At 41.8% G+C, this 14,366-nt stretch overlaps 1 protein-coding gene across 1 annotated transcript; it reads left to right on the forward strand.

Moving 5' to 3' along the window:
* Positions 1–593: 593 nt before the first annotated feature.
* LOC131248365 (cytochrome P450 76C3-like) lies at positions 594–4,264 on the forward strand. The gene is made up of 2 exons (XM_058248629.1): positions 594–1,574; positions 3,132–4,264. The coding sequence occupies exons 1-2, from the start codon at positions 627–629 to the stop codon at positions 3,756–3,758; spliced, it is 1,575 nt and encodes a 524-aa protein (XP_058104612.1). The 5' UTR covers positions 594–626; the 3' UTR covers positions 3,759–4,264.
* The last annotated feature ends 10,102 nt before the right edge of the window (positions 4,265–14,366 follow it).

Here is a 14,366-nt window from a genome sequence, read left to right on the forward strand (position 1 = left end):
ACTGAACCCAACAGTGGAGAGTCTCGCTACTGATGTGACGTCACCATATTCTTTGGGCCCTTCATGGTGTACATGTTGTATCCACACCATCCATCCATTTCAAGAGATAATTTTAAGGCATGAGCAAAAGAATGAGGTAGATCCAAAGTTCAAGTGGACCCCACCTTTGAAAAAAGAGTGGGGATAGTGACAACCACCGTTGAAACCTTCTTAGGGCCCACCATGATGTTTATTTGAGACCATCCTGTTTATAAGTTAATACAGACATGGAATAATGGAAAACATAAATATTAGCTTGATCGAAAACTTCTATGGCCTAAAGAAGTTTTTAATGGTAGGCATCCAATCCCCACTGTTTTCTGTGGTGGGTCCACTTGAGCTTTGGATCTGCCTCATTCTTTGGCTCATGCCATAAAATGATCTCTCCAAATGGATGAATGGTGTGGATACAACACATACATCATGGTGGGGCCCACAGAACATGGTGACGTCACTTCAGTAGCGAGACTGCTGCTGTCGAGTTCAGTACACCTAATCTGCGTTATATAAGGCATTACCATCTAACCATATAGGGCCACACAAGAGATCTTTGCTGATTAGGGTTTCCGACTACTTTAGTCAATCCCATGTTTTCAGTTCTTGCTAGCAATACCATGGCCCACTTATCTGAAGGGCTCGCTGTTACTGTTGTAGTACTAGCAACTTCATGCTACTTATGCTACGTGTGGCTGATCAAGAAACCAACGAAGGGGATGGCCCCACTACCGCCGGGACCGCCCGCCTTGCCCTTCATCGGCAACATCCTATCTCTCAGACCTGATCTCCACCGTCACTTCGCCGAGCTAGCTTCGACCTATGGCCCGATCATGAAACTGCAACTTGGCAGCAAGCTCTGCGTTGTGGTGAGTTCCGCGTCGGTAGCTAAGGAAGTCATGAGAGACCATGATCCCATTTTCGCCAACCGCTACGAGACTGTGGCGGCAAAGCTCTTCTTTTATAATGGTATGGAAATATCTTTGAATTCTTACAGTCCCGAATGGCGCTTGCTGCGGAAGGTGTTTGTTCGGGAACTATTGAGCACAACAGTGTTTGAATCTTACTACAATCTCCGTCGGGGTGAGGTCCGGCAGATGGTGAGTGATGTTTATAAAAAAATCGGGTCGCCTATCAGAATCCGTGATCAGACGTTCATGACGGTAGTGAACACGGTGCGGGGAATGTTGTGGGGTGGCGCGCTGGAAGGGGAGGAGAGGACTAGGGCAGCAGCCCAGTTTCAGCATTTAATGGAGGGATCTTTTGAGCTGTTGGGAGAAACCAATGTTTCGGATCTTTTTCCGGGTATTGCTTGGTTGGATTTGCAAGGGGTGAAACGGAAGATGAAGAGATTCGTATCGTCGTTAGATCAGATTCTGGAGTCTCAGATAGATCAACGGTTGAAAATGAATAGGGGGGATGGAGAAGTGAATGGAAAGAAGAAAGAAAGTAAAGATTTCCTGGAGTCGGTTCTGCCGCTGATGGAGGGAGGAGACCCCAATACACGTCTGACCATGACCCAAGTCAAGGGCTTGCTTTTGGTAAGCCTTCCCTTCCTTGTACGTTATGGATTTCAAACATGCAGAGAAGGCGAGTCGCTCCCATTGCATGTCAATCAGATGGGCCTAAAACCATACTTGCTGTAACTGATCGTTCCGTGGGACAAAGACATCAAATCCATGCTGTCCATCAGATGCACTGCCAAAATTTCACCATGGATAGTAAATTTCAGTCAAATTCATATTACAGTGGGCCACACCATAGGGAAATGCATATAATCATGCCTAAAAGCTCTAATTTCAAGTGATGTGGCCCACAGGAGTCTTTCAGTGTATTAATTTTCGTGGAATCCATTCTATCCTGGTGTGGTGAGTGGATTTGATGGCTTACACACACCACGGTAGAGCCAGCACACAATTTGAATTACTTTAGTGGTAGGACTTCCGATTTAACTGTTTCCCCTGGTTTAGTTCCCTTGAGTGTTGAATAGTCCTGAGCTTTGGGCCCAGTTCAGACAGATGGTGGTGCACCTGATGGACGGTGTGGATCTCATAGCCTTTCCTCCATTTCAGCTAAAGTTAGGACTCTTATCTATACGTAAGTCACGCAAGCGTCTTTGTTCGTCCGCAGCCCACTAGGAAAAAATTTAAAAAATAAGAATAAGAATTAAAAAAATAAATAAATCTAACAATGACCGCGCATACCAATCGTACAGAATTTATTTATTTATTTATTTATTTTTATTTCTACACACGCACACACACCCACGCCGTAGTCGGATTTCACGTCTACCACCGGATCCTTATTCTTTGCTCCGGACTCTCAGGAGTTTCAACACCCGGTCAAGGGTTCAAGTATCGGTGAAATTCCACCATGAAGAAATGAAAAGAAAAGATAAAAAAAAAAGTAAGGATCCAGACTAATTGTACAGAATCGTTCCTACATTCAGTTCGTAAAAGTGGGGCCATAGTTCGGCCGTTCTACTCTCGAAATTTATTTTAAAGACCTGAACCTCATTTAATTTTTAGATCACAGTCTCTTCAACACAACAATATCGGCGTGAAGAATCTGGATCCTCCACTTGCCACAAACAAAAATCTTTATTTGTTGCAATTTAATTGAGCCACATCATCAGACGCTATATTTAATACAACAGTGCTGACAGTGTTAGTGATCAATCCACGTCATCAGACATTTCATTCAAGGCAGCAGTGCCGACATTGCCAATAATAGTGCAGACCCATTATAATGAAAAAAAAAAAAAAGAAATTTCTATTTATGGGCAGAGTACCTGAATTCTAATATATACATATATATATCTCGAAAAAGAAGGAAATACGAGGTTTCCTCCTTGTACGTTTACTCGATTCACCACACCAATCCATACCAATCTATTTTCCTTAAAGAAGAGAAAAAGAAAAAAAAAAAAAAAAAAAACACATGAAAAATCAACTTTCGATATAATGATTGCTCTCTTTCTCTTTCACACACTCACTCAAAGATTACCTCAAATGAACTAAGGTTTACATAAAACACTATATGATTAGGCCTTTATGGAACCTAAGAGCATCATTAAATTAATGAACTTTATTTATCAGGACGCGCTGGTGGCCTCAACTGATACAGAGTCCTTGGCTGTCGAGTGGGCCATGGCTGAAATGATGCAGCATCCAGAGGTCATGAGAAAGATTCAGGTGGAATTAGAGAAAGTGGTGGGCACAAATAACACAGTAGAAGAGTCCCATTTGCCTAAACTGTGTTATTTAGAAGCAGTCTTGAAGGAAGTCTTACGTGTGCATCCGGTAGCCCCCTTCTTACTCAACCGTCGTCCAAGCCAATCGTGCACCATCAGTGGTTATACGGTCCCCAAAGGGACCCAAATCATCATCAATGCATGGGCTATACACAGGGACCCTGAGACTTGGGTGGACCCTTTAGAGTTTCGGCCCGAGAGGTTCCTGGACCCAACCCGTAAATGGGATTACAGTGGCAATGATTTCTGTTATATACCGTTTGGGTCTGGGAGGAGGATATGTGCGGGGATATCTTTAGCAGAGAAGACAATGATGCACGTACTCGCTTCACTGCTGCACTCATTCGAGTGGCGATTGCCAGAGGGTACAAAGCTCGATCTTGCGGACAAATTCGGGCTCGTTCTAAGTAAGGCGATGCCGCTCGTTGCTGTCCCCACTCCAAGATTATCCAATCCAGACCTCTACTATTAGGAAATAATAGAGGTTTGCCTGTCGGAGCCGTACATGTCCACATGCAGGTACTAGTATTGCCACGTGGAATTTGTATGAGATCTGATCTTTCCATCAGGTGAGCTATACTGTTTAGATCGTCTGGCCTAAAAATTAGGCCATTTCACACCTCAAGTGGCCACAGCATATTAAGATAAATGAATTGTTAGAAAAGAAAATTTTACTTTGTACTTTGTGGCCCTGCTGAAGAGTGAAATTGTCTGAATTTTTTAGTTAGAAGATTTAAGCATTACTTGGATGTTCATGGAAAGCTCATATCTCACACAGGTAGGTTGTATTTACATGTGTAGTCGTGTAGGGACGTGTGTGGATCTACATATATGCGTCGTGGAGTTTGCATACCTCATACTATTTTCACTAGATATAGTTTTACCTTTTGTTTTACCGTGGTGATCTTGTTTCATGTATGAGCTGCTAAACTTGTACTTTGTCGTTGTGTAATGTGTAATAAAAACAAAAATGTGCTAGGTTGTGCTCTTGCTTCAATTGGTGCTAAACTGGTACTTTATTGTTGCATTGTTTGTGTTGAAAAAGATGTCTTAAAACTATATTTTTGCGCTACTCGACCGGTCGAGGGACTGGATGAAGCAGTCAAGGCCCGCTCAACTCAAAGTCAAGTGAGCGCTGTCCGGGCTGCTCGACCAGTCGAGGGTCAGGCTCTCGATCGACTAGTCGAGGGTTATGCAGATTTTGCATGGACTATGTAAATTTGAGATAGTTTCCGGACTTTCTTAAAGGAGGTGCGTAAGTGGATTTTCCTAAACTATAAATAAGGGTCCTTATGACTATTTTAGGGCATTCTAAGGCTTTCTAAAGGGGTTCCAAGGGTTCCTAAAAGAGTTTTAGGGTTTCTAAAGAGTGTCGAAAGGGTGAGATTCGAGGTTGTTTGAATCAGGTAAGTCTTTTCTCTTTGTAATTTCTATTTTCATAGTAGAATTCTGTCGCTTTGTGCCGTGAATTTTTCTTGTAATGGTTTTCAACGTTAAATCTTTGTGTTCTCTTGTATTTGCTTAGTGTTATTGGATTGTTATCATATATCTAGGTCTGTGTAATTCCATACTACAAATCCCCAACAGTTTGTAATTCATACTTGTACGTTCGTATGTTATCCTACACAAGCCTAAGGGTAAATGTGTTTTAATACCTTTAGAGACTCTGAGTCTCACTTTCAGGACCAGAGCAAGAACATCAAGTTAGGTTCAAGTGGAGTTCATGTCAAATAAGGGCATTTTCATGATTGGGCCACTTAATGCAGGGGCATTTTCATACCAGGCTCGAATGGGATAGCCTATGGGATGCGGGGGTATATTTGAGGTGGGCAGCTCATGTGAGGCGAGTGGCTAGGTGAGGCCCATGTGATTTGGGGCCCACGAGAGGGTTCGACCGAGGCCTTAATCAATGGGATGTGAGGCATGGGCTATAAGATAAAGGAATTGATTCACGCTCTATCAATTCGAGCTTTTAGAACAAGTGGCTAATTGTCCTCTATCAAAGTGGTATTAGAGTGGGAGGTCTCCAGGAGTGACTAATGCATGAATATTTACACTAAATGGACGTTTCCTCATTATTTATAGTTGGACTGAAAATAATTAAAAAGAAAAATTTCAATGACTTGTCTTTTAATTGAATTAACTATACCCAACTTAGATCTAACCTGGCTAGGCTACCCAAAACTGACTTAATTTCTCAATGGATCTGATAAATTGGACTCACACACATTAAAATTGGGTTGGGTACATCAGGTACCCGTTGACAACCGTAATTTCGTGCAATTCAAACTTAGGTTTTGGTAGTTAATTGAGTAAGGAGTTTATTGTGACTCTGTCATCCTAGTAGCCAATGTGAGTCACCACCCATTGGTTACCACATGCTGAGTTGTCTAAGATGGGAACAATCCATAACATGGAATCGATGTTGTACAAGCTACTGAAGGAAACTTATACTAAATAGATAATTGTAATGAATGTGATTTGTAGTTGGATTGATAATAATGAAAAGAAAAATTGAATGCGGCTTGTATTCAACTCTAAAATCGAAGGGTAAGATCATCCCTAAAGCATAGTTACAGGACAATAGCTTATTTATAATAGTAAAAATAAAAAATAAAATAAATAAAATAAAATAAAAGAAAAAGAAGAAGAAGAAGAAGAAGAATAGTTCAAAAATCATCAAACAATCTCAGCATGTTTGCTCCAATGGGTGACAAAACATGTGGGTCATCAAAAAAGAGGCAAAACTGAACTAAATTATCATTGGATGACTCTTATGTCTACTTGTTGGATAACTCATTATGTTTGAGATTCTATCTCAAATCAAGATTGTATTCTTTTATACTGAGAGTTGGTTTCTAGGTCCTACTCGGTAAAAAGAAAAAAAAAAATGAAAGATAAAGCATTTTATTAAAAATGAAAAGAGGAACAGCAAGGCATCTAGAAAACAAAAAACAAAACAAAACGAAACGAAACCAAGGCACCAAGGAGGTAACCCGGCTACATCCCAATAAAATTATAGTCCTTGAGGAAGGGACGCAAGAGGCCTATCCAATAACAAACAATCTAAACCTTCTAGAAATTCCTTCCACCGAATTACTTTTATTACTAAAGCATCTCACATTTCTTTTTATCCAAATAGCCCACCAAATCACTAGCTAGAAGAGGCATTATCGAAGTCATTTGAAAGATACCCACTAGAGGAAAAGCATCCAACCACCATGATAGACAACGTGGACATATATCACAGTGGCCTCTGAAGTCACATATCGACCCAGCTTTGTGGGTTCTCGAACATTCTCGGGTTCAATGTAACGTTCATTTGCCATCCAACCTTTTGATAATGTCATAGCGATGAATGGAAAACACAAATATCAGCTTAACATAAAATCTTTTAACCTCATGAAGTTTTTAATGGTGGGCGTTCAATCACCACACTGTCCTAAGATGCGGTTCTCTTGAAATTTGGATCTGCTTCAATTTTGGCTCATGCCCTAATATGAGCCTGCCCTGATATGAGCCGGCAAAAGGGATGAACGGCATGAAAATAAGATACATACATCACAGTGGGCCTCACATCCATGGATCCGCGGTGGTTCCAGGATCCACCGAATCCACGTCCACCTCCGCGCGTGTCGCATGTCTCTCGAATCTCATGGCGTGAGAAATGCAGAACAAAAACAAAGCAACGTGTTTTTCACCACTTGGATGTATTTGATACTCTGACGGATGACACTGTAAGATACTCAGCTACTTGCATTTCTACAAGTGGCACAGACCCAACTCAAATTAAACCGTCCAAATCAGGCAAAAACCTGTACATAGATTCTAAAACTGAAATAATATTAATTGGGTGACTCTAATATCTAGTTTACGAAAATTTCCATATTGAATTCGAACAGTTTATTATTTTTCATCTTGACTGTCCATTGCATATCAACTGATGTACAAATTCAGCTATAGTTTCAATATAATTATTACTTCATAAACCATAAAAAAGCAATGCCACTATATGAACGGTTTAACTTAAGTTACACACATGAGAAGTGCTCAATTCATGCGTTCCTGAGTATCATTTGTATCACCACGCCAGAGTACCAAACCATTCCACAATTTGGATGCCAATTTCGGGTCCGGTATTTTAAACGATGCCACGTCCTTTAAAATACAGGGTCACACGAAAGAACTTTGCTGAATTAGGTTTCCGAGTTCATAAGACAATCCCATGCATTCAGTTCTAGCTTCCCCAGGTCCTTTTTTCCTCCTGGGGAAACCCGAATAAGAGTTTTTGTAATTATCCTCTCATATCAATGACGCGCAGATTTTGAGGGGAAAAAAAAAAAGTAATATCATGGCACACTTATCTAAAGAGCTTGTTGTTGCTGTTGTAGTACTAGCAACTTCATGCTACTTATGCTATGTATGGCTGACCAAGAAACCAACGAAGGAGAAGGCCCCACTTCTGCCGGAGTTGCCGGGCTTGCCTTTCATCGGCAACCTCGTCTCTTAGACCAGATCTCCACCATCACTTCACCGAGCTAGCTTTAGTATATGGCCCGATCATGAAACTCCAACTTGGCAGTAAGCTCTTCGTTATGGTGAGTAATGGGATTTTCCTCCTCAGTTCAGAGGAGAAGTAGTGCAGCCTGTTATGAAATGGATGTCTTAAATCTTGTTTCACCACGCTGCTCAACTAGTCGAGCAGCTCCCTTCGACCGGTCGAGGCTTGCTCAACTCGGAGTCCAGCGTGCTAGATTTTTTAGCGTCGACCAGTCGAGGGTCAGGATCGACCAGTCGAGGGTCAAGATCAACCGGTCGAAGGGGTCTTTCGACTAGTCGAGGATCTGTCTCAACTAGTCGAGGGTTACGCAAATTCTGCGTAGATTTTGAGCGGACTACGTAAATTTGAGGTGGTTTCGCAGAGGTGCGGAAGGAGAGTTTCCTAAACTATAAATAGGGGTCCATAGGGCTATTCTAGGGTATGTTAAGGCGTTTTCACGACCGAGGTTAGAAAGAAAGAAAAGAGAGATGAAGCTTGTGGAATGAAGGAGTTTACTCATAGAGGTGATCTACTGCGTAGTCGACGTCTCAGCGCTTCTATGTCATCATGATTGGTGAGATCTCTCCGTTTTTCATTATTCTCTTATTGTTCATCCACTCCTACGTGAGTGAAGAAGGTTTGATCCAAGCAGTGTATGCTTGTGATCGGTTGTAACATTCTACTTTATAGTGAATTATTGCTTTGAACTAGGTCCCGTGGTTTTTACCTCTTCGAGGGTTTTCCGCGTAAAATCTCTTATATCGTGTAGTTTGTGCTTTGATTTATTTTATTTACTTTATTATTATATCCTATAATTCTAGTGTTTTGGGTGGCGAGATCCTAAGGTTTTTATGCAACGCACTCAACAAAGTGGTATCAAAGCGTTGGGTTGGTTAAACGGAGTGGGATTAGTTTTGAATTATGGAAGGTGGCTCATCAAGGAGAATCAGTCTCAACGGTTCTAACTGGACCATATGGAAGGCTAAGATGGAGGACTTGATTTATTGCAAGGACTTGTATGCTCCAATTCTAGGCATATCAGCAAAGATAAAAGATATGTCTGATGATGATTAGAAGAAGTTGGATTGGAAGGCGGTGGAGTTTATTAGACAATGGCTGGATGATTCCGTATTCCACCATGTATCTAGTGAGACCTCAGCCGCTAGCCTATGACTGAAATTGCAAGGGTTGTATGAGAGAATGACAGCCAATAATAAGATTTTTCTAATAAGACGACTTGTGAATCTCAAGTTCAAAGATGGTAGTTCTGTGGCTGAGCACATGAATGAGGTCAGCAACATATTGAACCAGCTCTCTGCTATGAAGATGGTCGTAGACGATGAACTACAGGCTTTGCTATTGCTTAGCTCTTTGCCTGACAGTTGGGAGACATTGGTAGTGTCTCTGAGTAATTCCGCACCAGACGGAAAGGTGTTCATGGAACAGGTAACTAGTTGTCTTTTCAATGAGGAGAAAATAGGGAAGTCTCAAAGGTCTACTCAATAAGAAGCTCTTATGACACAAGATCGGGGGGAGAGGAAAGAAAAGAAATGGCGGAAAGGCCCAAGATAAATTAAGAGACAAGTCAAGTGTTAGGAAGAATGTTGAATGCTGGAATTGTGGTAATAAGGGCCACTACAAGTATGAATGTCATAAGATGAAGAATGACAAGAAAAGAAAATGAAATGAGAAGGAAGATAAATCAGACTCCACTGCGGTCGCTTCAGATGGCGATGTTGTAGTTATTCTTTCGGCAGATTATGATGTTTGTCTCACGGCTACGATTTAGGACACCGACTGAGTGATAGACTCGGGAGCTTGGTTTCATGCGACTCCACGTAGGGATTTCTTCAAAGCTACAAGTCAGGTGACCTTGGGACTATGAAGATGGGAAATGCTGGTGTATCAAAGATCGTAAGGGTCAGTGATATTTGTATGAAGACCGATGTGGGCTGTACATTGGTTCTCAGGAATGTAGGCACATTCTATACCTTCACCTAAACTTGATGTTGACGGGAAGGTTGGATGATGATGGCTATGAAAGCCGATTTATTAATGGGCGCTGGAAGCTCATCAAGGGTTCGTTGATCACAGCCAGAGGGAAGAAATGTTGCACCCTTTACAAGGCAAGTGTCAGTGTATACAAGGGTGGGTTGAACGCAACGGAAGATTCAGCTACTGACATGTGACACAGGTGTCTAGGCCACATGAGTGAAAAAGTGCTTCAACTACTAGCGAAGAAGTAACTCCTTCCAAAAGTGACAGGTATACCTCTCAAAACCTGTATTAACCGTTTATCAGGAAAACAACATAAAGTTTCATTTGTTAAATCTGTTTTCCATATTAATAAAATACATGCATTAGATTTGGTTTATTCTAATGTTTGTAGTCCTATGAGACAAAAACCTTGGGTGGGGCATTGTATTTTGTCACTTTTATAAATTATGCATCTAGGAGGGTTTGGGTTTATGCTTTGAAATCTGAGGACGAGGTCTTTAGTGTGTTTAAAATGTTTCATGCCATGGTCGAGAGAGAGACAAGTAGATCATTAAGGTGCACCCTGCACTAACAATGGTGGTGAATACATTGGTGACTTCCATGATTATTATAAGTCCCTGGGTATACGGCATGAACAAACGGTTCCCAAGACCTCTCAAATAATGGTGTGGCTGAGCGAATGAATCGCACCATTGTAGAGAGAATCAGATGCATGTTATCCCATGTAAAATTTTCCAAGATGTTCTAGGAGAAGTAATGCACATGGCAATGTATTTGATAAACAGATCTCCATTAACCCTGTTGAATGGAGAAGTACCTAAGAAGCTGTGAACTGGACAAGATCCTTCGTACAATCAGCTCAGGGTGTTTGGATGCAGGGCATCCGTTCACGTACCAAAGGACGAGAGGTCCAAGTTCGATATGAAGATCAGGCAATGTATATTCTTGGGAGTTAACCTTTGTAAGCAATCATCCTACAAAAAAGCAGCTATGTCCAATGATTTAGACTACATTTGGAGGCAAAGACTTTTAGAGGGAATTTTCGAAGGTTTGAATTTCGTAATCCTCCCGCCAGTGGTGGCCCCGGCGCATCCCCTCGTCGGAAACTTCGCAACCTCCTTTGCTAACGGACTCATGGCATTCTACGATTGGAGCCGGCCCGCTGAAACAATGGGTTCCCAGGGATGATTTTTCCCTTGCCCTGATGGAGGGCCACTTGGGGTCTGACAACACTGGGCAATATGAAGAATGGCAGCCGGTTGGACGAAGGCGTGAAGCAAGATCCAAAAGAAACAGATTGGGAAGTAACAATGGAGCGCAGATTCCGACCCATACCCCCCCCCGAACGGAAATGGTTTCCCTTACCATGACAAAGGATTCAACATTTTCATCAGAAACATTACTTTTGATATAACCATGGAGGACCTATTCCGCATATTCATCAAATTCGGTAAGGTTCTGAAAACCTACATTCCGAAGGTCCCTGGTTCCTTGAAGCCTAGGGGTTTTGGCTTCGCTCATTTTCGATATGCACATGATGCTAAAAATGCCATGGATGTCTTAAATGGAAAACAAATTAATGGAAGAATTATGGAATTAAGATGGGCACAAAGAAGGGGAGCGCTATCCAGGGTTCCCACGAGTCACTGCATGATTAATCCGAGGAAAGTGGAACCACCCCGATCTCCTACTACCTCCTTTGCGCACGCAATCTCGTCCGGGGGGGGTGCTCCAGCTACGAAAGCACCACAAGAGAAAATCCTAACCCTGATGTCGTTATAGAGATCTAGTATAGTTATTCATCAACCTAGCTAACCTGTTTCATCATTTAGGTGTCCGACGTTCCATTTTCGAAAACGTAGAGTTCGGACCGAGTCCAAGTCGAGCATTCCAACGAAAGGTACAAACTATAAACGCTTAGGTTACAGTTATTAATACTTTCATGTCAGCTAATGATTTATGTCAAACTTGATTGCTACCGTATTAACTTAGATATGTCAATTTCTGTATGATATACATATATGAACTGTGATGAGTAAAAGATGCATCCCATGTGTTTGTTGAAATGTTTGAATGAACATTTAAAATGATTTGTGCTTGCCATGATTACTGATCTAGGATTCATCATTATCATATGCATGTTGATCTCTCTGTATAAGGAATAGCTAAAACATATGTTGTAACTAACCTAATCTATATGTTGATGAATTGTAGTCTATGTGTTTGATGAACTGTCTGAATGAGAAATTATTGATGATTTGTATTAACTACAAGTATTAAGATAGGATTCTTTATTGCCTGTGCATTTGTATAATTTCCTTTATGTAATCATATTTTTCTCTATATAACTAATTGATAAAATGCAAGTGTTTGGTAACATGATCGATGTGTTTGATGAAATGCCCAAATGAGGAATCCACTTGGATTGTTTGTTAAATGCTGAGATGAATATCACATGCGTTTGTTAGCTGCATATGAGTAGGAGCCCAGGTAATCGGTAACAATCCCTATTCGAGTGGCCAAATTAGTCTCGCTACATTAGGTATACTCGATGAATTCGGGTCACACGACGATTGTCGACAGTGGTTAGGCCACGAGGGGTGCTTATGCGCTCTATATCGATTAAGTCAGCGTGTGCCCGTACCAATCGAGCTTGCCTAACGAACCGATTGACCTATTATGTATTTACCATGTATGGACGTGACTGCTTGAATCTAAGGTACCCCTCACCAATTTAAAGATCCACTTTAACCTTTGTACCATGATCCGCTAAGACTCATGAACCGGGCATGGTGGTATGGAAAATTGTGTTCGAGCTGTCGGCATACGCTGAGGTGACGAGCCTCCCCGTAGTGACCAATGAACAACTAAGACTCGTGAGCTGGGGCGATGGTGGTATGGGACACCGTGGTCATGCTGTCGGCCTATGCTGAGGTAACGAGCCTCCTCATAGTGACCGCGAGTATAACTTCTTGTAACTTGCCTATTGTACGCGTTTCATTAGGAGTGACGACCCTACAACTTGCTTATCATATGTGCTTAACTAGGAGTGACGACCCTAGATGGATCCTTCGATTCAGGTCAATGATATAAAGAGAGGTACCCTAGCTTCCCAAACTTGTTGTTTGAATAAGCTTAATTAATTACTTGGCTAACATGATCATGCATCGCACTGCATTAGTTAGGATGTGCTTTAAAGACAATAAAGTTGCACCGTTTTGAGGAAGTGTTGTCATATGTGAAATAGGTTGTCGGAGTCACTTGTGAGGGAGCTTCGATGCAAGAGCATACATCATTACTTGCACTCCATTTCTACATTAAAAAGAGTAGTTAGGAAGTGGTTGTTTGATTGCTTTATCATTACTGCTTGATTGACTTGGTAACATGTTAACTTTTGCCTTATAGTACCACTGAGTTGATCACTCACTCCCACTCTGGGACGGTATTTTAAAACACCAACGAGACTTTAACTTAGATGTAGGTGTTGATGAAGTCTATGCAATGGAGCAGTACTTTATGGATGAGGAGGAGGAATTCTCCTACTTTCAACTCTCGGGCGAGTCGATGTAAACCTCGTGTCGATACGCAGGGACCACTGAGATATCTGGCTTAGTTGGACACTTTATATTTCCATATTTTGTTCATTTTGAAATAACACATGTATATATTGAACCCGGTTACATACTCATACTCTAAAGGTTTGTGAAACACCTACATGCTTAAATAGATATGTTTCAGACTTCTGCTTGCTTAATTTAATAATATCCGGAGTATGATATGCTGTTTTAGTATAATCTCACTCATGCTTAACTTATTAATATGGAAGAAATCTCAACATCATCATCCATATTGCATAAGTGATGTTCTGAATCTCGGGAGTAGAGCCTCGCTCGACCCTTAAAATTCAGGGCGTTACAGGATATGCTTCAATTTTAGTCTCAACACCTTAAATGAGGTGAAAAAATGAATGAACAGAGCGGATTTCTCATAAATATCACCGTGGGACCTACACGCGTGATGCGTGTGCACAGTAGGTGTACGGCCGAGCTGCACCAAACCTAAAGCCCGGTCAAAGTCGGGTTGACCTGACGTCCTTCGCACAGCAGCGGACAAGCGTCCCGCTGCCATGCATTGTGGCCCACCATCACAACTCCGATGGTCGATTTGAACCGTCCAACATGTCCAGGGGTGGCCACGATCCCAGCCAAGCACTCCTTTTGGCAGAAAAATTGCCAAAAAATACAGGATGGACGGCGGAAAGATTTGATACAATGGGCCGCACTAAACTCGACCAAAACCACCCCTTTTCAATCAAAATTTTGTCAAGATTTTAATGAATGGGGTGAATTTCTCTGAAAACATTACTATAGGGCCCACCGAGCATACCAACGTAGGCAGAATCGCACCTTATGCATGTCTGATTTTCCAGGACGTTGCGGGCATTGTACGGCCTAGGTGATGGTCGAATCTCTGATCCGAACGGTCCAAAAGCTCGGGTAGGGGGTTTTTACCCTCACCAAGATGTCAGAATCGATAGATGGG

The sequence above is a fragment of the Magnolia sinica genome, chromosome 6, assembly GCF_029962835.1.
Source record: "Magnolia sinica isolate HGM2019 chromosome 6, MsV1, whole genome shotgun sequence".
NCBI classification, from domain to species: Eukaryota; Viridiplantae; Streptophyta; class Magnoliopsida; order Magnoliales; family Magnoliaceae; genus Magnolia; species Magnolia sinica.